We start from the raw sequence: 20,568 nt of genomic DNA, 5'->3' as shown, positions 1-20,568 counted from the left end.
GTGACCGTGAGCTCTTCAGATTGTCGGGCATCATACCTCTCCTGTCACCTGACATGGCTGTGATGGTGGACAAAGGCTTTAGGGTGGACAACCTTGTGCCAGGAAAACTTCATAGGCCTGCCTTCCGCTCCAACAAGGAACAAATGGCAGCACAGGACGTCCTGGAGACCCAGTCAATCGCGCGGCTGCGAGTTCATGTTGAAAGGCTAATCAGGCGCGTTAAGGAGAACAAACTTTTTGACACTGTAATCCCTTTGTCTATTTCAGGGAGCATTAGTCAACTTTTCACTGTAGCTTGTATCTTGTGCAACTACCAAAATGGACCTCTGGTCAAAGACTGGAGAGAACATAGGAGCCAGGTAGAAATCTGACTGTTTGCTTCATGTCTGGCTGCTCCTCTTCCTCATTTTCCTTCTTTTTTTACAAACAATATACTGATTCGCACCACAATTTAGTTTTGGCTGACATTTACTGACTTTTTAAATTAATAAATTATTTATTTGAAATCTATAGTAACTTAGTCTCCCTTTGTGTTGTTATTAGTTATTATATTAGTATAACATCTAGCAAAACATTGGTGTGGGTTCACCTTTGCTGTGTACACTTTAAGACAAGTGGTCAATCCTAAAAGTGTTACAACTCTGTTTAGTGCATATTTTCTGATTAGTAATTTGCAGAGGTGGGACAAAGTCATTGTTTGGCAAGTCACAAGTTAGTCTCAATTCATTGCCCTCAAGTCCCGAGTCGAGTCCCGAGTCAAGACAGGCAAGTCCCGAGTCAAGTCCAAGTCAAAGGCCAACAAGTCTCAAGTCAAGTCCCAAGTCCTACGGTCTGACTTTCGAGTCCTTTCGAGTCTTTTTAAAAATCGAGTGAAATAGGTATTTTGTCATTTGAATTTGTGTGTGCTGGAGAGATTGAGATGCAAATCTGTCTAGCAGAAATGTAAAATGGTATCTCTAGCACATTCTCAATGAAACGTAGGCCCTATGTGTTAAAATATGTGTTCAATTTGTTAAGAAACCACTGATAGGCCCACACAAGCTGAAATAGTTTTATAACGTGTGACCATGTTTATTACATTACAATAGGCAAAACCGTATTGCCATAAGGGGGATACAGATAACTCACAGCAGTGGCAATCCTAGTCTCTGTTCAAACCTCCAGTCCACACACACAGAAAATGGTGTGTCTTGTGTCTATTTCATATTTTGAATTCATAAACTTGACATATTTTGTTAACAATTTATAGTATTTTAGGATCTGCATAATTACTTATAGCTAAAAATATTCAGTCATTTGAATACCTCATATTGATTACACTTGTCTTTAATGATATTACAGGGTGGTGTGTAGGTCTAATTGAGTGCCTGTCACTTTAAGAAGTACGTGAACGTAATTAGGTTTCATTCGGTTAGAAAAATAGTCATGCATAGTTCAAGGATATACTGTATGTTTTCATTAAATAAAATTAATGTTCAAAAAACTGACAAGGTAAAGAAAATATTTCTGATGTCATAGAAAATATCTTGCAATGTTAACTTCTATGATTTAGGTAGGTTACCGTGGCATGGCTTTGTTGTCCCGTTCACTTTTTCCTTGGTCATGTGTAATTGGTGGGTGCCTAACTTACTCTACCATGTCATGGAGTTTGATATGTATCCAATGATGAGTAACAACCAGTGCTCAAAATAAAACGTTATGGTAGCCTATTCTCCTCCTGGTAATGTTAGTGGAATGGATTTAATGTGAATGTACACAAAAAGACGCAGATACAGCACTGAAAAGCCTAATCCTAATCGTGGTTAAATCCATCAATTAGACAACAGAATCAGTAGGGTAGGCTACCAGTTTGGTTTCATAGTAGCCTACCAGGCATATGTCAAAAGCAGGCTAGGATGAAGCTGGGAGGAATTTAGAACAAGTTCTACACAGTCAATCGTTTCTTGTTGGTCTCCACGTAATTTTTGTAGGCAAACGAATTAACGAAATAATCTTAGGTATCATTTTGCTGGCGCATTCACGTTCGTTGTCTGGCCCTGCGTGATGTCTAGCTTGTTCCGCGTGGTTGGCCGCTGTCGAATCAAAACAATCTACAGTAAGTGATTTGATTGGATTTTGTGCCAAATACGCGCATTGTCTCACGCACAGGCGCACACACATACAGATAGATCAGTCCGTGTCTACATTTTATCTTTTTGTCTTTCGTTTTTTTTATGGGAAGTAGCAAGTCTTTACAAGTCAATAGGCGCAAGTCCAAGTGAAAGTCCGAGTCATTGATGTTAAAGTCCAAGTCGAGTTGCAAGTCTTTTTATATTTTGTCAAGTCGAGTCTAAAGTCATCAAATTCATGACTCGAGTCTGACTCGAGTCCAAGTCACATGACTCGAGTCCACACCTCTGGTAATTTGACAAATTTAAATTAACTTAAAACAACCCACTTGAATGCCTCACACTATAATGAGCATATATTAAGAAGAACAAGACAGTTCTTAGAAGTTACTGTGCACTGATAATTCATTTTATTACAGCAGATATTTATGCAGGTATGTGTAAAAAAAAAAGAAGTCTGCTCTCTCTCTTATTTTTTGCATCACACCACTGTCCCGGTATATTCTTTGAATCAGGGTGTCTTCCTCCGCAAACACCACAAAATCGCACCACTCCATCCCTGTTAGGAGCAGCTGACCCTGCACCTGCCAGTAGTAGCCATGACCCTGCTTCAATTCCAGGTTGCCGTCTTTCATTTTCAAATGTGGATAATCCACGTAGCTCTTAACATTTGGACATTTTATTTCCACAAGGCCGAATTCAGTATTTTCTGTTGGGTCAAAGACAACCCCGTCTGGGGATGTACCTAGCCATGGAGTGTCGGGGTGTATAATGAAGCCACAAGGGTAGTAGTTCACCCTCTTGAGCTTGCAGTACTCTTCAATGGCATCAGCTTCCATTTCGAGACCCCTCTTCATTGCTGCTGTCTGACGGACCCCTCTGAGCATCCGGTCTGCCATCTTATCTAAGGTGCATGGTTTAGCATGGCATATTTCGCCAAAATGTGAGGAAGTGAGTCTGGGTTTTCTCAGTCTATGCCAGTCTGCTGATGTACTTTGACCCCTAGTTGCGTCCTCTATTTTTTTAGCCATCTCCCAGGTGACCTCAAGTGACTTGAAGTGCAGCTGTTGATGCTCAGTGAAAACAAACATACTGCATGATGTCTCCAGTCTGCAGCCAGCCAATGGCAAATCTGGACATGGTGGAGCGTCATGGTGAGCAACAGGGCGACTTCTTGCCTTGGGTTGTTGGTATGACAAGGGACTGCCTGCTTGTACCAAACCGAGTGCAGAGTCCACTAGTGGCACCTCACAGGTGATACCCATTGTACAAATGGTTGGTGCAGAAACAGGGTTGAACTCTTTGTAGATCTCTGACACTCTGAGAATGGACAGGTCCAGCAACTCCCCACTGATGGCTTTGTACAGTGTGGACCTATTTGAAACAAATTGAGAAACACCATTAAGATACATCATTTCATAACTACAAGTAACAAAACAAAACAATCAAAGTTTCCTTGATTTGATTGAGAAAAGCAGACTTAACACATTCATGAATAGATTACTAACTACTTGCCAAATTCTCACCTTACTCCCTCAGCCATGGTCCTCTGCTTTGGTTTGGCAGACTTCACAGCCATCTTCTCGACAGGACCTGGTTTAACACCCTATGAATATAGGCCATAAGCAGTGATGAGCATATGTGATGTGTGTGTGTAGATGTAGTATTGAAATTATTGTTACATTATTCCAAGACTTGCCAGGGTTCTTGGCTTGTGCCACTGTTGTTCACTCTCCGTACAGCTCAGCACTGGTGGAACAACTGAAATCTCTAGCTGAGAATAATGTGCAGACTGGAAAAGTAGTGCCACACAATGGTTACAGAGCACTGATCCAGCTACACATGTACAGCTGTGATGGGCCAGCTCAACAGGGATTGAGTCCTTCAGCCCCACCTGTAACAAGATGTTATTTATTTATTTATTTATTAAAGAGTAGCACTACTGTTTTGTCATATTTATGGACAACTCAAGCAAGCTATTAAATATTTGTGTATACTGTTAGTTAAACAAGCTAGTAAAAATGTAACTTTTCTCATGTAAACAAGTAAAGGGATTAATAATAATTTTATTTTAATGTGGCCAGTGGAGCAGTCTATTTGATCTACAGGTACACTCTGAAACCTAGAGCAAAGAACCAAAAGAACATGATTAACCCAGGAACATGGGCCATCTTAACGCTATCTTAACACTACACTCATCCTACACTTAAACTGTGAGGTGGTTTAGATCTGTCCATTGACGGATGACATAACGCCCTCACACACACTACTCCTGTCACTGGATCTTTCTTGGACACTGAGAGGAAATACAAAATACACACAACCAGTTGCTAATCATATCAACATCACAAGGTATTTAATAAAGTACGTCGTAATATTGACACGGTTTGATGTGTTAAAATACATGTCTGCTAGCTAGTCAATGTCAACGTTAACAGCTGATCTAGCCGCTAACAGCTGATCTGGCTGGTAAGAGCTGAGTTATCACGCTACTCACCTTCAAAGTTGTGGATGTAGCTTGAGATGTATAATCTAAATCCCTTTTCGCGCTTACATCCGGGCGCAGGTGAACAATGGTCAACAATGCGATGGACGTCGTTTACGTCAATTCTTGGGAGGCCTTGTAGACATCGACTGAAAAACGCCATGTTTCCGCGGTTTCCGCAAACAAAATCAGCTGTCAGTTGTGGCTTGCTGCTATAGTAACCGGAAATTGTCGATCGTACACTCAAGACGCGGAAGTAGAATTCCTTAGTTACGTGCACGTAGCGTATTGACCCTTCCAGAAGTCCCGCCCTCCATAGTTACTGTTGCTACGCCTGTCAAGCTTTCGCACCCTGCCCGTCCATTACAATGGAAGAGAAACGGGATTTTTTAAACAAATGTAATTTACAAAGACATCGTACCACACTGAAAGCTCATATTTGGTCACTAGCGAGCTACATCTGTCCTCTGTCAACTACAGTTGCATTTTCAGCTCTGAACAAAACCGTTCATGAGTTATTTAAGCAAAAGTCGAAGGTACGCGTTGTTTTCGATGGGTCTCCATAGGCTAGTACGAATGAAACAGGCGGGGGACAAAACTAGCATAACGTTTTAAGCTATACTTCCATAACGTCAATATTTGACAACATAACATGATTGGTACTTCAAATAGGTATTATTTTAGACAGAATTGCTGACGGGCTATACATACGTCTCGTTGAATGTCCGTGAAGAACTTTTTGCTGCCATCGTGAAACGTATCTCGCGGTTATGGAAATATCACGCAATATGCAAAATTTAACGTTAGAAAAATACGTGTTTCAAACTATATCATGTCTTTATAGTTCAACATGTTATTTCACCGTGATTTCACGTGTTTGGGGGCACCACACATCCAAATAAATGCCCTTAATGGCCCACAGGCTATGCAGTCTCCATAGGTTAACATGGCAAAAACTCGAAAGCTTGCCAGGCCTTGCTTGCCTAGTTATGGGTTGCTAAGCCACGATTGGCCTGTGGCGGTTTTAGGGCGTGGCTCTGGAAGGGTCAATTGCCAATTCATTATGCAATTTAATATTGCAATTTGCAATACTTTCTTTCAAAATGTATTCAATATGTGAAGTGACAATGCAATCATCAAATCAATTTGATTTATTTTGGTTAAAAAATTGAATAAACATGGATTGAATTGCATTCCATTTTGCCATGGTACTTTAGTCTCAAAATTCAAATGGTAATTCATTTTGCATTTCAATTTTCAATATTCAGTTTCATCATTTAATGGTCAATTACTTTTGCAATTTAACGTTCAAAATTCAATGTGTGTCATCCGGCAGATCCAAGAACCGAATGTGCAGTATTTTCAAAGCTGGACGCTACATCAGGATTTTGGCAAATCCCCATAGATGAAGACTCTGAGCCCTTGACAACATTCATAACTCCTTTTAGGAGGTATGTGCGCATGTGCGGAGTGAGTGCGTGGTGAGTGTGAGCGCGACTGGTTGTCGTCTGTGGCTTTCTACAATTTCTATCTTTTGTCCGTATTTATGCGTGTTTGGTAGTGGGTTTCTCATTTATTAACGCCATTGATCAATTTGGTTAGTCTAAAATTACCGGATCTAGTCTAAAATCTGTCCCACGGATTACAGCGGAACGGAAAGTGATGGTTAATCCACTGACTCGAGTATTGTTTCTTACTCTTGTGATGAGAGCATGATTGGCATGTACAGCACTGAAGAAATCTGTAAGTTCCTGACTGAAACTAACAGGAAAAAAGGGGTTCGAATTCAGAATTTTTTTCATGATACTACACAGTTTGCTACGACGGCATATTAGGGCCACGTATATTTTTTTCAAAGGTGGGGGGGGGGGCAATATTCCGAGAAAAAAGTGGCAAATTTGCGAGTAGAAAGTGGCAAATTTGCCACTTTTTTAAGGTCGAAGATTTGCCACATTATATAGAGTCTGTGTGTAACAGTGTAACCAGTGGTTTCTGCCCTGTGTTGATTGCTCGCTTGATAAAGTAGCCAGAAAGCCTGACGCCGACACAGCTGATTGTATTCTCTTTTTGATGGTTTACTGGAAAATATTGTAGGGATGGGAGGTTATAGGAGATGGGGAGGCCGACATGTCATTCCAAACTCGGGTCATTTATTATCCTGACGTTGTACATGCTAGGCTACACGGGGCAGCAGGAGGTGTCCACTCGAAAAACAATAAACTCATTGCTAATCAGTCAATCGCTCGTCCAGTCGTCAATCACACAACTCTCTCGCACATACACACGACAGGAGACACAGGGGAAACAGACAGAGCAGTCCAACAAGGGGGCTAGCCTACAGCCTCGGCGCTACACAAACGAGTGAGACACACAGCTGGGTTTGAGTCTCCTTCCCAACTCCTCTTCCCAGGGTAATTTTGAGCACACAATAAAAGGAAGAAATTAACCCCGAACAAATACATTAGAAGTATACAATTCGCTAGGAATTCGAGATGAATTCGACCAATTAAACACAAAAACCCTGTCTGGCTTATAGCCTAGCTTCCCATTTGATCCGCAAATTTCCGACTTTATAAAGTGGCAAATCTTTTTTCTCGCAAATTTGCCACTTTTTTCTCAGAATATTGCCCCCCCCCCCCACACAACTCTGAAAAAAAAAAAAACGTGGCCCTAATACGCCGTCGTAGGTAGATATCCTAAGTTGGTCTCAAATAAAGTTTTTCATAAAATCAAAAAATCTCTCCCTCTAAAATCAATCTCCCCAATACTAATGTTTTTCAACTCCAAGACTCAAAAGTCAAAAGAGCCTGTCTCAAGGAGAAGAAGTATTAGCCTACCTTAACCCCGCATTCACACTGTCTCCGTCCGTCAACGGATCTCATTCACTTTGCATGGGGCGGACTCGAAATGCATTGTGGGTCCGTCCGTCGCTTCAGCTCCGTTGCCTCCGTCAAGAAAGTTGAGAAATGTTCAACTTTTCAGGCAGCGACGGATCCGTCAGCCAATCGGATCGCGTGTATGCAAATACACATACGGCAGATCCAACCTCCGTGATCCGTTGACGGACGGAGACAGTGTGTACGCGGGGTGATACTTAAACACATTCCAACCACAGTCCAACCAGTAGCCTATAGACTATGATAAGCTAGCCAACTATGCTACTTTGTTTACAATATTTTAAGGCTTCAACCAGACAGCTGAATTAAAGAGATAGAGTGGTAACATGAATAGTAGTTTTAAAAGATGGACGCTGGACAAGCCTGTTTCACCTTCCACCAGCTGCTGCATATTGGTTATTTATTGTTAAAGCAGAGCTGCAGTTAAATGTTATATATTTTTTATTTATTCATTGGTGACTTTTTGTTAATGTTGATGACTGGCAGTGAGTTCTCATCAATAGAACTGCACTTTCCACATTTTTTTGGGTAATGTTTTTATTTTTCTGAAAAATGCTTAGTTTTCACCAGACTCGTAGTCATATCGTATCGTATCGGTATCGAGATATCTGGCATGAATATCGAGATATGAAATTTTGTCCATATCATTCAGCCCTAATATGCACCATAGTTTACTTTTTTGCATTGTTCAGGCTACACTTACAAATACATTAGCCAACAGAATATAGAAACGAAAATGTCTTGGGTCCATTGTTTATTGCACCTGCAAGATTCTAACTTAAGGTAGCTTATTTATCAGTTAGTGACATTATGACTTCTATTCTGTTGTGCTACAGTATGCGTGCTACACACCCCTAATCAACATGACTTCTTACCTTGGTTGAAATATTACAGAAGCTAGGTTTAGCTGTGACAATATCCTTGGTAACATACTTAACAGTTAAGGCTATTTTTCACAGTAGGCTAGAATCCACATTTGAATGCCTTGTCATGTTGTAGGCCTAGTTGCCAGTTGTTGTGGCTATTTTGCCCACTTAGACTCGGCATAGTGAAAAATGTTTGTATGTCCATATTCTTCTTTGGTGGCATAGCTGATCTACAAAGCACAACTTTGCTTCCCCGACACGCCCACTTGCTTATCTGCCAAGGGCATATGTTTAGTCTCAGCTTGGTGGACATCCAAACACAGCATTTACATTCGTTGAAAGAGATGTGTCCATTTTGATAAGCAGCGTCATGAACCGCACTCATTATCTGGCCCCTGCACTTTGAGACTCGTTCTGGCGCCCCTGGTCTACTGTACGTGAGTCAGTGGCAGTCATTTGCGCATTCTCTTTCACAGCAACAGGACAGAATTCCTTCAACTCTAGCCTCATCCTTTTTTTCCTTTTCAAAACGCATGATATTCATACCCTAGTCATGCGAATTATGTTTCCCTGTGCTTTGGAGACTCCTCTGCAGCTCCAGTCACCTTCAAAGGGCTTTCCCTTCGATATCTGTTCATTTTCACACATTCTTAAAGCTACGAAGTGTAGCCTATATTGTTGCAAACCCGGAAGTGCATCTGAAGTTGCTGCCTAGCTAACACTAACTGTCTAACAAACTGTTGGCTCTTTTGAAAATGCTCAATGACCAACCATTAATGTTAACTAAAAAGTAGTTGAGATTGTCCTCGACATTATGCAGATCTGTCTCTGTCCCGCCAAAATAATAAATTCTAAATGTACACGGCTCAGACCTCTCCCAAATCGGCACGTGACTCCTCACTCCAGAGGGACAGTGGTTGTCATTAGCCTGTTAAATGTGAACGATTATCGATGATATGAATCTATTCCGTGCTTTTATTGGGACACTCTGAAAGAGTCCGGCTGCGTCTCCTTTGATAAGCAACATCATGAAGCGCACTCATAGGCCTACAAATATTTTTTTGTTTAGCTTTAAGTAGGCTTTGTCTGTCCACTTTTGAAATGACATGGAGCTGAAGCGCTGGCAAATTATTAGCGATCTGTAGCCAGTGGCAGCTGAAGGTGTATGTCTATTCTGCTACGAGTAGAGAAAGAATCTCCTCTGTGCTCACTTTAGTTGGCCTACCATAACTTCCCAACTGTGGAGAGTGTCAGTATAGAAAAATAACCAATGGGCCATTGACTGTCCTTACTTTGGGCGGATTGTTGCCCATGTTTTGAAATAACAATAAAAAATAATTATTTAATTTGATCGCCCCAGAGATAGCCTACGCCGGCCCACCAGGAAAATGTCCAGTAGGCCTATGCACATCTAGGCACATCTAGTCGGAATCAGTGAAGATGAATCAAGCTGGATGTTCATCTGTTGGGGAATGGCTGTTTTTGCAGGAAACACCAAGAGCTCAGTTTTTGAGAGATTAAGCTGGAGGTGCCGATAGAGATATTCTTTAGTCATGCAGAAATCCGATGGGAAACACTGGAGTCCTCAGGTGGGAAAGATAGGTAGGGCCTAAAGTTGAGTGTCGTCAGCATAGCAATGATAATTAAATCCATGAGAGCGAATGATCTCACCTAAGGAAGTGGTGTAGATAGAGAAAAGCATGTGCCCTAAAAAAGATATACAGTATATCAAAGATTTTGTAGTTAGTTACCAATATTAATTTAAAAAGGATTTGCCAATGGAAAGTAATGGTAGAAGTTCCGGACTCCGGACTAAATAAACATGTCCATCACCATCATCCATATGTCCATTTAGGCCTAAAGTAGGCTATAGCATTTTATTATGTGTGATACCAATGAAACACTCTTTCGGACACGTGATAAATAATTTAACTTTGGAGGAAGAAGAAAACACATTGATAAACCTTAAGGTCACACATAGAACCGTATATGGCCTTAGTATTTTTGAGTACTTCATTGAATCAATGTAATTTCTAAACTCAGTCATAAGACCAGAAAAGAATGGTGTAGAACCAATTTGCTCCTATGGTGGTATTCACACAGAAATACAATATACAATGAAGTGCTAATGCTGTGCTAATTGTGTTTTTGAAAATGTGACTAGCCTACTGCTTGGACAAACGCTTGTTAGCGACTGAAAAAAAAAAACGGCAATATGACATGAATTAATTTTAGGAACTCTGACCAGAATTTAGTATGGAGACCAAAAAAGATGTGACACTTTTTCATCAGTGCTAATACAAAACGAGTATTTAGACTACATATCCTGCTTGTATCTTTTAAGGAAGGATTTTGCTGGGTATGCCTGTGAATTAGTTTAAACGAAACTTCACACTTCATTAGTTAACAAGGGATTTGAAAGGACCGTCACCCTCTTATGAATCGTCCCGTTTTATCAGCCGTCTCTGTTCACACTTCTATTTAGACTAAAGAACCGGAGCTGCCGCGAGACTCCGTTGTCTGCTGAACGAATCGCAATGGGACTCTTTGCATTCTAATTCCTGGAGTCTTTCGACCGACCAATCATTATGGTAAAGTAGGCCTGGCCTACTGCTTTAGCCTACGCCTCACAGGCATTTATGGATACGGGCTTGTCATTTTCGACACACGCTTGGTATCAACTGTCATCACCTACCCTTTGGTCAGAACATCTAGGCTATCGATCATCTATCTCTGGGTCAAATCGTCTTTTTCCGATCAGGTGGGTAATTATCCCAATCATATAGCCTACTGTAAAAGGCGTAGGTTTGGTCTCAGTTTTGGTAGGGACACATCATAGGTTTTTATTTCATATTGTAGGATGTAAATGTTATTTGTTAATAACTTATAATGGCCGGGTTTCCCAGACCCGTTAAGAAGTTCTTAGCACTTAATAGCTTCTTAACGGATTTGGCCAATATTCTATGAGCGGGTAAAAGTTAGCAGCAGGTTATTTGATATTCGCTGGATTCGTTTTACCAATTCGTTGCCATTGGTAGTCTGCTACTTACTACAGGTCAAGTTTTGCTTATATCTGACATTGTGCTGAAATACGCCAGTAAATGTTTAAAATGTGCACCAAAAATCAACAAAAAGGCTATATATTTTCTCATTCTGTTGCTGTAGTAGGCCTAGTTGCCATTTGTAGTCTGCTACTACAGGTGAAGTTTTGCTGATATCTGACATTATGGTGAAACAGTAGCCTACTCATTTAAATATTTAAAATATGCACCAAAAATCAATAGTTATATATTTTCTCATTCTGATTGCTGTAGTAGCCTAGTTGCCTTTGCTCTGCTACAGGTCAAGTTTTGGTGATATCTGACATTCTGGTGAAACAGTACTCATTTAAATGTTTAAAATATTAATATTCACCATAAACCATCAAAAAGCTATTTTCTCATCCTGATTGCTGTAGTAGTCGCCATTGGTAGTCTGCTACTACAGCCAGGTCAAGTTTTGCTGATATATGACATTATGGTGAAACAGTATTCACCATAAACCATCAAAAAAGCTACCTGGTGCATATTTTAAACAAAATGAGTACTGTTTCACCATAATGTCAGATATCAGCAAAACTTGAAAAGTTGAGGGCTTCAACTTCACCTTTTTAAATGACAATATCCTGGCAGGACTACTGTTGTCAGCGACATAAGTATTTGAAATGAGCATGATTTCTTAATGTCTAGTGACATATCAGGGCCATTTTATGATTAATTGAAATACATTTCTTACATACAGTTCCTTTAAGACACTTAATTTGGATAACTAGAGATTAATTTACTAATATCCTACTGGCTCTGTAGGATCGAATCACATTCGCATTCGTTTTCCATGAACTTGATTAATTACATTGCATGGCAATGCAATGTACTGTTATCACTGTTCTTCTGAAAATTACATTGCATGTAAATGCAATGTTATCCCTGTTCTTCTTATCGTTATTACATTGCATATAAATGCAATGTACTGTTATCCCTGTTCTTTTTATTATTATCGGGATAATTATTCTTCTTTCGACCAATAATAACGCTAAAACCACTTAACCGTTTGACATCATTCAAGCACTCCTACAAAGATCTTGTAACAGAGATTTGACGATTGTATTTTTGACATTTGTGAACTTCATACTTTTTGAGATATTTACGATAAAAGAGTTTAAAATTCCCATAGAGTTTACATTGAGACCCTTTGGCGGCAAAGATTAATTGTTACGTCCGTGCTCAGCTGTCAGTAATCAAGGATCTTTGAACCAAACTAAAGCCATGCCACCGCTGCAACCTGAATGTTATGTCTAAGCTGTAGCTGCTAACAGCTATGAAAACATTCTACCATGCCACTGCTGTAAACCAGGACGTTATCGTCTTTTCTCCTGTTAGGCTACTCCTTACTTGATTTGTTTATATCGTTACAGTAACCGGTTTGCTCTCGGTAACGTTATCAACAGCTAAAGACAATCTAACCTAACGTCAACGTAAATCTAACACTGTATTTAGCTAATGACAACCAAACTTGCTCCAGGCTAGGTTTGACGTTGGGTAGGCTGCAAGGGCTTTTAGCCATCTCGACAGACCAGCCTACACGACACCGATCTTCACCCAGCGTTTTAAGTGAAGTCCAACCTGATAGAAATTTAGGTTCAAGCCTTCTTCTCACAGTCGTTTCTACCACAAACTGATCATTTTCATGTTTGTTTGTTAGCAAGCTAGTCGTTTCAGCTATAGGGACTTGCCAGCCAGGCAATCATTTAAAGCTTTCGGTATCATTCACAAATTAAAAACCTTTGTTAACAGCTTGTACATTCCTATTAGGACAATCACACACAGGGGTCAAAATTAACTTTTTGAAATGTGAATATCTACCAGCCAGAGACAGATGAACTGGTGAAATCCACCAGCCATTCAATAGGAAAGATGTTTTTACTGTCTGAAATCTACCAGCCAACTTAAAAATTTACCAGCATTTGGCTGATGGCTGGTGCTAATTTTGAGCCCTGATCACACACCTGGAGACACTTCGAAGAACATACTAGCTCATCCTGTAATATAGCCTACATAAAATATCCTACTGTAAGCTAACGTTACATTTGCTAGATATCCTACCTGTTGCTGCATCATCGTTGATTGGTGTTGTTTGAGATCGTATTCCGTATTCCAATGGTGTCTAAGTCTATAGCCTATGGCCTACTTTTAACCTGCATTATTACATTACATTATTTTACACAGTCGGCAACCTTTTTGCATTTACATGCAATGGTAATTCCTTCCATGGAATTACATTTTGTAGTTATTATTCTGCTTCCGACCAAAATCAACGATCAAAGGCTCTAGAACCACTGAACCGTTTGACGTCATTCAAGCACTCCTACAAAGGTCTTGAAACGGAGATTTGTTCTATTATTTTTCACATTTGTGAACTTTATACTTTTTGAGATATTTATGATTAAAAAGTAAAAAAATCCCATAGACTTAACGTTGAGACGCTTTGGCGGCAGAAATGGATTGTTACGCAGTGCTCATTAAGCTACAGCTGTAGCAAAGAATCCTTCATTAGCTGTCTGCTCCGCTGTAAACACTAGTGACTAGAAGAAGCCATCTAACGTTGATACCATGCCACGGAACGTTATCGTCTTAGTCTTGTCTCCTGCAGTAGCCCACTCCTATTTTGCTTCGTTACAGTAACCGGTTAGCCCTAGGTGACGTTGGGACCATAGTTAGACAATCAAACCCTAACGTAAGCACTATATTTAGCTAACGTCTATCAAATTTAACGTTAGCTTCTAGCCACGCCAGTCTTAACTCAGCGTCCAACCTGATAGACATGCCAGTTGTAGGCTACCATTTAGGTTTAAGCCTTCTCACAGTCGTTTGTACAGTAGGCTACAAGCTACATTGTTATCATTCTCATCATTGCCATCATGTTTGTTGTTAGCAAGCTAGCTAACATTAGATTTGCTAAATCATTTCCTCAGCCTACCTGTTGCTGCATAGCATCATTGTTGATTGACGTTGTTTGAGATTGTATTCCGTATTCCAATGTGGTCTAAACTGTTAGCCTATGTACTTTTTAATTCAATTCAATTCAATTCAAAAACACTTTATTTATCCCCAAGGGGGCAGTTCATATAGTATCATGGAGTAGAGTATATCCTATAAATTCACTATTAAAATACATGAATAATAAATAATAAATAGATGTACATGAATCAATACAAGAGTCCTGTGCAAGTGAGTGCTTCTCATTAGCAGTAGGCTATGTAAAGTGCATTGCAGTACAGTGCTCTCTGGACCATGCCAAGTGCAGCTGGAGTCATTTCTGGACAGGACAGAGTTGCAGACGGTTAGTAGAGGCGGTTCTGGAGTTAAGAAGTTGGACAGCTGTGGGCACAAAGGTTGCTTTCCTCCTCTGTGTCCTGCAGGATAGGCTGCGGAGCCGCCTACCAGAGGGAAGCCACTGAAGGAGGAGAACAGGGCATGTGAGGGGTCTTGTAGGATCTTGCCAGCCAACCTGATTGGCTGTTGCTCGCATAGAGAGGAGAGGCTTCTAAGGGGAGAGCCAATTATCTTGGAGCAGACATTAACTGTTCTTTGAAGTCGCCCTCGGTTCAAGAGGCTGATAGAGTGGTACCAGCAGGTGAAGGAGAAAGTCATAATGCTCTCAATAAAGGAGTAGTAGAATAGGGTTAGTATGTGCTTACTAACCCCAAATGAGTTCAACTTTCTCAAAAGATACTTTCGCTGCTGACATTTCTTGAGAATGTCCTCTGTGTTGGAATTAAATTTCAGGAAATTATCAAATAATGTGCCCAAGTACCTGTATTCCACCACTAATTCTACTGGTTCCCCGTGGATAGTGGTCATAGCAGCCTCTGCTGTTGTCCTTAGTGAGTTGGAAAAAGTCACTACCATGTCCTTAGTCTTGTTGACATTTAGTTCCAGATGATTATTATCGCACCAATCCACAAACTCTTGGAGAGCTGGGCCATGATGTAAAGAAGGGCCAGAGAGGAGTGATAGGAGAACTGTATCATCCGCAAATTTTACCTGCATTAAAGTGTAGATATTATGTAAGCTTAGCTATACTACCAGTCGTTTCACTGTAGGTGAACTTCAATAGGCCTACTAAACAAAGTGTCAGCGTTTGCAACTCGTTTGAAGTTGGCAACTCTATTTCAGTCTATTATTTTAATAAATGAATAGTTATTTTCCAAAATACTATCCACAATTTTAATGCATTTTCATTAATCTGGAACTGTAATTGGGTTATTGTTATTCATCTATTCTTATTGTGTCATACAGTAAATGGTCTTTTTAACTAATAGCCTACAATGTTTCACACAGCAACCTTTTTAAATTTACATGCAATGGTAATTCCTTCCATGGAATCACATTTTCTAGTTAAGTCTACTAGTCAACAAAAGGTTAAAAAAAAAAAAAAAAACACTGCTATAAACTGAGTGCCTAGCCTAAGCAAACGATTTCCATGCAAACTGAAAACTGTTGTGTTTTGTGTGGAGTTGTGTTGGATTAATCCATTTACAGTTAGCGATTAGGGTGGCACCTGAAAATGATGCATTCATTCATAACATGCATAACAATTTTTTTGATTGTGAGGTCTCTTAAATTACTTTTCATGCCCCATACCATATAGCCACTCACAGGCGTGTAGTAACGTAGTAAGCATTGGGGGGGACTAGAAGGAGGTTCGGTATTGGTATCGAGACTGAAAAAGTCAGATCGGTGCATCCCTAATGTAAATGTTATGTCAGCTGTTTTGGGCACGAATGAATGGGTTTGCCCTTAGCAGCTATTGTTACCTGTATGGAGCTGGCTTGTAACACAGTTTTGTGCATTAGAGATTACTGCATGCTGCATTACCGTGACCCTTTCCTTGTGGATGACTTTTTCTCATTGGAATACAGCAAGAACAGGATGCCTCTTTTTCTAACAAACGTGAAAGCTGAGATTGTGTTATACACATCTGTATTGGCGACTACTCAACAAACTGTGAGATAAACATTGTTTTTCGTTTTTATTTTATTATAGTGTGATATAACAAGAGGCTACACGCTCTCAGCGGGACAGCAGATTGGAGCACAATCAAGGTTTTAATGCAGTTCAGGGGAATTAACAGAAAGGTATTCAAACTTCAAAATGTCTAACTAAGGTAGCAGTTGCTCTTCATCAAAACTCAAACAATGTCCCTCCAGCTCCGCAAACAATTGCAACGTAATTCTGAGTGACGGAAGTGATTGATTGATTGATTCAGCGCGTGCGCCAGGGCTACCAGCAAAACAAAAACCAACGTCAGACTCAAGTCATCATTTTATGGTGAAACATGGAAAACTGTAACGTTAAGGGTGACGAGGTATTTGCGCCACGGCTACGCATAATAAGTTGGAAAATATAAAAAATAAATCCACTTTCATCCATGACGACTTGGTTGTGTACAACTCTACCTAATGAATCCAGGTGTGTGTAATTTATATCGGATCTGAGCATTGCACGCCAAGATCGGATGTGATCGGATGTGATCACTTGCAATATGCAATGAGAACAGTCAGTCAGAAAGATCAGGTTCTGATCGGATATGCAAGACATCCGATTTCGACTGTCAGTGTGAACTAAGCCTAACTGTGCCTCAGCCGCTTAAAAAGCCCTTCCAGTGATCAGGCACTGATCAGCCTCAGGTGCGTTAATGAGTCACGGGTTGAGAGGAGGCACTCCCGATTCCACCAGCAGATGGAGCTATAGCGGGTTGAGGGTGCAGCCACCTCAAGGGAACGTAGCGCCCCTCCAGGACACAGCCTCTTGTGACATCACAATAGTTATTTCATAACTTCATTTTGATTTAAGCATAGAAATATAATGAAGAAACAAACAAACGAATATATAACTATGTAATTGTATGAATTACTACACTAATGACAGTGGTAGCTGAACCCGCTACCTGCTGAAACCTGTAGGCTAATCACCCATTGCAAACTCACTCCTCTGAGTATTTAGCCTAGCTCTGCAAAGTTATTCACGATAGAATTGAAATACAGCTCCTAGCAAATGATTAGATGAACCCAAGCAAGCACTATCCGAAGTAAACATACATTTTCCGTCTGATCACATTGACAGGAAATAAGTTAAGATATAATAATAATAATAATATCCACGATATTCCGCAGCCAACAATGGGGGTCGCCATGACACCGAAAACATTTTTCTATTTCCGGCGAAGCTGCATAGTATCTATTCTAACGTGATGGTTGACGATGCTTAACATAGATAACGCATATAAAAGTAAACTTTTCTATTTTATATCGGCTATATATGATGTAGTATATATGCTGAGGGCAGAATTGTCAACATTTCGAAAGAAATCTAAGTTGAGGCATAATCTAGTTAGCTACGGAGAACGCACATGTTAACAGAATGAACGGAAGTTGAAAACAGTATCGTAACCATCGCAACGATACATATTTCCGGGTTAAGGAATAAGGTGGATATAATATATAATAAGTTGCCGGGTTTTTTTCAATCTTCCTATTATATTTGTTTCACCAACTTTTCTTTTGGGAAGATCTAACGGGAATGAAAGTACACAATAAAAAAAAAACTATAAAGTCACCATGACCAATATGTATATGAAAAACAGGGCGATATATAGCAACCATTCATTTTAGAGACTATAATAGGTAAGTGTTCCCCTCCGTTCAAATGGATATTGACGCTCCTTGTGATTCAAACCGTGAGGCCGTGTAACAGTGGATATTATGCTGACTCGGGAGTATGAAAGTAAGTTCACATATGTTGATACTATGAAACTGTAATATACAGTTATGAAGCTTGAATGTCTTAAATTCCCAGCGATTCTGCAGGTTACGCGTAATACAATTGACAATGCGATAGTGTGTAATTCTCTTTTTTTTTTTTTTCTGTGAGTGTGATATTCGCTTTTGTTAGAAATGAACAGGAAAATGTCAACGTCAAAACAACGTGATATCACCGGCCAAAATGTCTTCAGTAAACAACGTCACATCAACGGCTGCTATAACGTTGAAGCAACGTTGTAATAATGTGTGAGTGCTAGCTGGGGATGTGGGAGGTGAACAGCGCAGGTGAGCTGACAGTGTATCACTGAATCACATAGTCTTGAAAATGGATCACGGAAAGAGCACTGTAACACCACCTTTCTGGAGGAGATGGGTTCGGAATATGGTGATGTAGTAGTCTATCACACAGAGTGGGAGGGTGCTGAACAGATGTTTTGAGCTGTGTGAGGAAATTTGTCATGGAGAGTAAAGGTAAAGACAGACAGTAAGATAGACAGTAACAGAAATGGACAAACAGACTCCATTGTTCTCAAAGGAAGGGGACTGAAACAAATGTCTGTTTACTTCCCATTGAACTGCACAGACTTTGTGACGTTATCCATCCTGTAACTCGTCTGATAGATGGGTCACGCAGAAATTTGCCATTCATGACATTGAGGTTTTTTTTTATTAGGTTTACTTGCCTCTAGGTAATGCTTTACCATATCATAAAGTAGGCTACCGTAGGCTACAGTACATAGCTTTTTCACTGATCTTGCTAATAACTTTCCGTCATGGTTTTCGTGTAGGCTGGACTGAGCTTCTTATCCAAACATTACGGTCTATCTCCCTACTGTGGAATGCCGAACGTTAGCTTCCCTTCAACTGGCAGTGTTGCCAGATTGGGTTGACTGATTTCTGTCCAGTCTTCAGCAAAAAAACGCCCGATGACGTTTTTCTCATAGAGAACCATTGAACTCAAAATGTTATTTACCCGCCTACAGCTTATTTTCCCCCGCCGAACGATAATAAAGAAGCCCATTTTGCCCGATCTGGCAACACTGTCAACTGGACTTGCTAACTATACTTCTTACGGGAAACCAACGTTGTGTAATCGGTGGGGCAATGTGATCACTGATATGCATTCTGTAGTGAAGGCATTTAAAACCAAGTTCCACCTGTGGGAGATGCAAATTCTGCAAACTTGGGCCATTTCCTGTGCTGCCAAACTATGACAGAGCAGATTTCCATTTTCCCAAGTGAACAATTTGCTGAAAAGCTCAGCAGTTGTAGTTAGGGTGACAACCGGCATGACACTGAAAAGGACACTTGTACCCAAAAGAGAGGACAAATGGCCAAAAGTGAGGACACCCCCAGAAATCTAAGAAAAATAATAATAAAGTAAAAACGTGTGTGGTTTGTAATTGGACTTGTAACCTGTTCAATTCCCAAGCAATGGACCATGGCTGAAGTGCCTTTGAGCAAGGCACTCACTCACTGCCTCCCAGGCCTTGCTAAGTGTGACTTGCATTGTGTAATGCTGGTAATAACTGTGTGTCGATAAAATAATACAAAATAAATTCCAAAAGGGAATAATGTGGCACAAAAACATGAGTGTAAATGTGTGTAAGTACATAAGTAAATTACTTAACTGTCTAATTTAATCTAACTATGCTCTACAATGGGTCATACAGTGTGATAAAAATACATTTAAACAGGAGAATAGACAAACATTCATTTAGAGAGAGAATTCGGTATACCCACATACAAATACAAACACTACTTCACCTATTATCACTACTAAACGCGCAAAACAGCACTCATAAAAAGGTGAACACTCCACTCTTGTGGTCATAAAATGGTACTGCATTTAGAATGTTACCACATAGATGTTGAGACGTCAACGGCTAGCATTTTGACTCGCGAATGCTAGCCATACTACCAGCGGAACATAAAACATTCATGAAACATAAAATCAAAACAACAAATACAATACTAGAAAATGTAATTCCATGGAAGGAATTACCATTGCATGTAAATGTAAAAAGGTTGCTGTGTAAAACATTGTATTAGTTAAAAAGACAACATACTGTATGACACAAAAGGAATAGATGAATAACAATAACCCAATTACAGTTCCACTGAAATTACTTGGAAACCCACATTTAAAAAGTGATTAATGAAAATGCATTAAAATTGTGGATAGTATTTTGGAAAATAACTCTTCATTTATTAAAATAATAGACTAAAAATAAAGTTGCCAACTTCAAACGAGTTGCAAGCGCTGACACTGTTTAGTAGGCCTACTGAAGTTCACCTGCAGTGAAACGACTGATAGAATAGCTAAGCTTACGTATTATCTACACTTTAA

General features: G+C 40.0%; 3 protein-coding genes across 9 annotated transcripts in view; 1 reads left to right on the top strand and 2 right to left on the bottom strand.

Annotated features, from left to right (window-relative positions):
* Positions 1–8,457, bottom strand: part of LOC134072608 (collagen alpha-1(XXVIII) chain-like) — a 21,252-nt gene extending 12,795 nt beyond the window's left edge. The window contains exon 1 of the mRNA XM_062529381.1: positions 8,366–8,457. The gene's annotated coding sequence lies outside the window, so the exon portion shown is untranslated. The remainder of the gene's footprint in view (positions 1–8,365) is intronic.
* Positions 2,512–3,823, bottom strand: LOC134073159 (uncharacterized). The gene is made up of 2 exons (XM_062530143.1): positions 3,635–3,823; positions 2,512–3,482 (listed from the first exon to the last, which is right to left on the bottom strand). Exons 1-2 carry the CDS (start codon positions 3,685–3,687, stop codon positions 2,522–2,524), a joined length of 1,014 nt encoding a protein of 337 aa, XP_062386127.1. The 5' UTR covers positions 3,688–3,823; the 3' UTR covers positions 2,512–2,521.
* A 2,575-nt stretch (positions 8,458–11,032) lies between the features above and the next one.
* The window catches only part of LOC134073060 (GTPase IMAP family member 7-like), a 31,165-nt gene continuing 21,629 nt past the window's right edge, over positions 11,033–20,568 (top strand). The window contains exons 1-2 of one of the 7 annotated variants that reach the window (XM_062530010.1): positions 11,037–11,117; positions 16,441–16,532. The gene's annotated coding sequence lies outside the window, so the exon portion shown is untranslated. Of the gene's footprint in view, positions 11,122–16,440; positions 16,562–20,568 lie in introns of those variants that run through there. The other 6 variants (XM_062530011.1, XM_062530009.1, XR_009937241.1 and 3 more) reach the window with 6 other exon arrangements.

This window comes from Sardina pilchardus, chromosome 24 (assembly GCF_963854185.1).
Source record: "Sardina pilchardus chromosome 24, fSarPil1.1, whole genome shotgun sequence".
NCBI classification, from domain to species: domain Eukaryota; kingdom Metazoa; phylum Chordata; class Actinopteri; order Clupeiformes; family Clupeidae; genus Sardina; species Sardina pilchardus.
The sequence above is the reverse complement of the archived record's forward strand: the minus strand, read 5'-3'. Positions and strand labels throughout refer to the sequence as shown.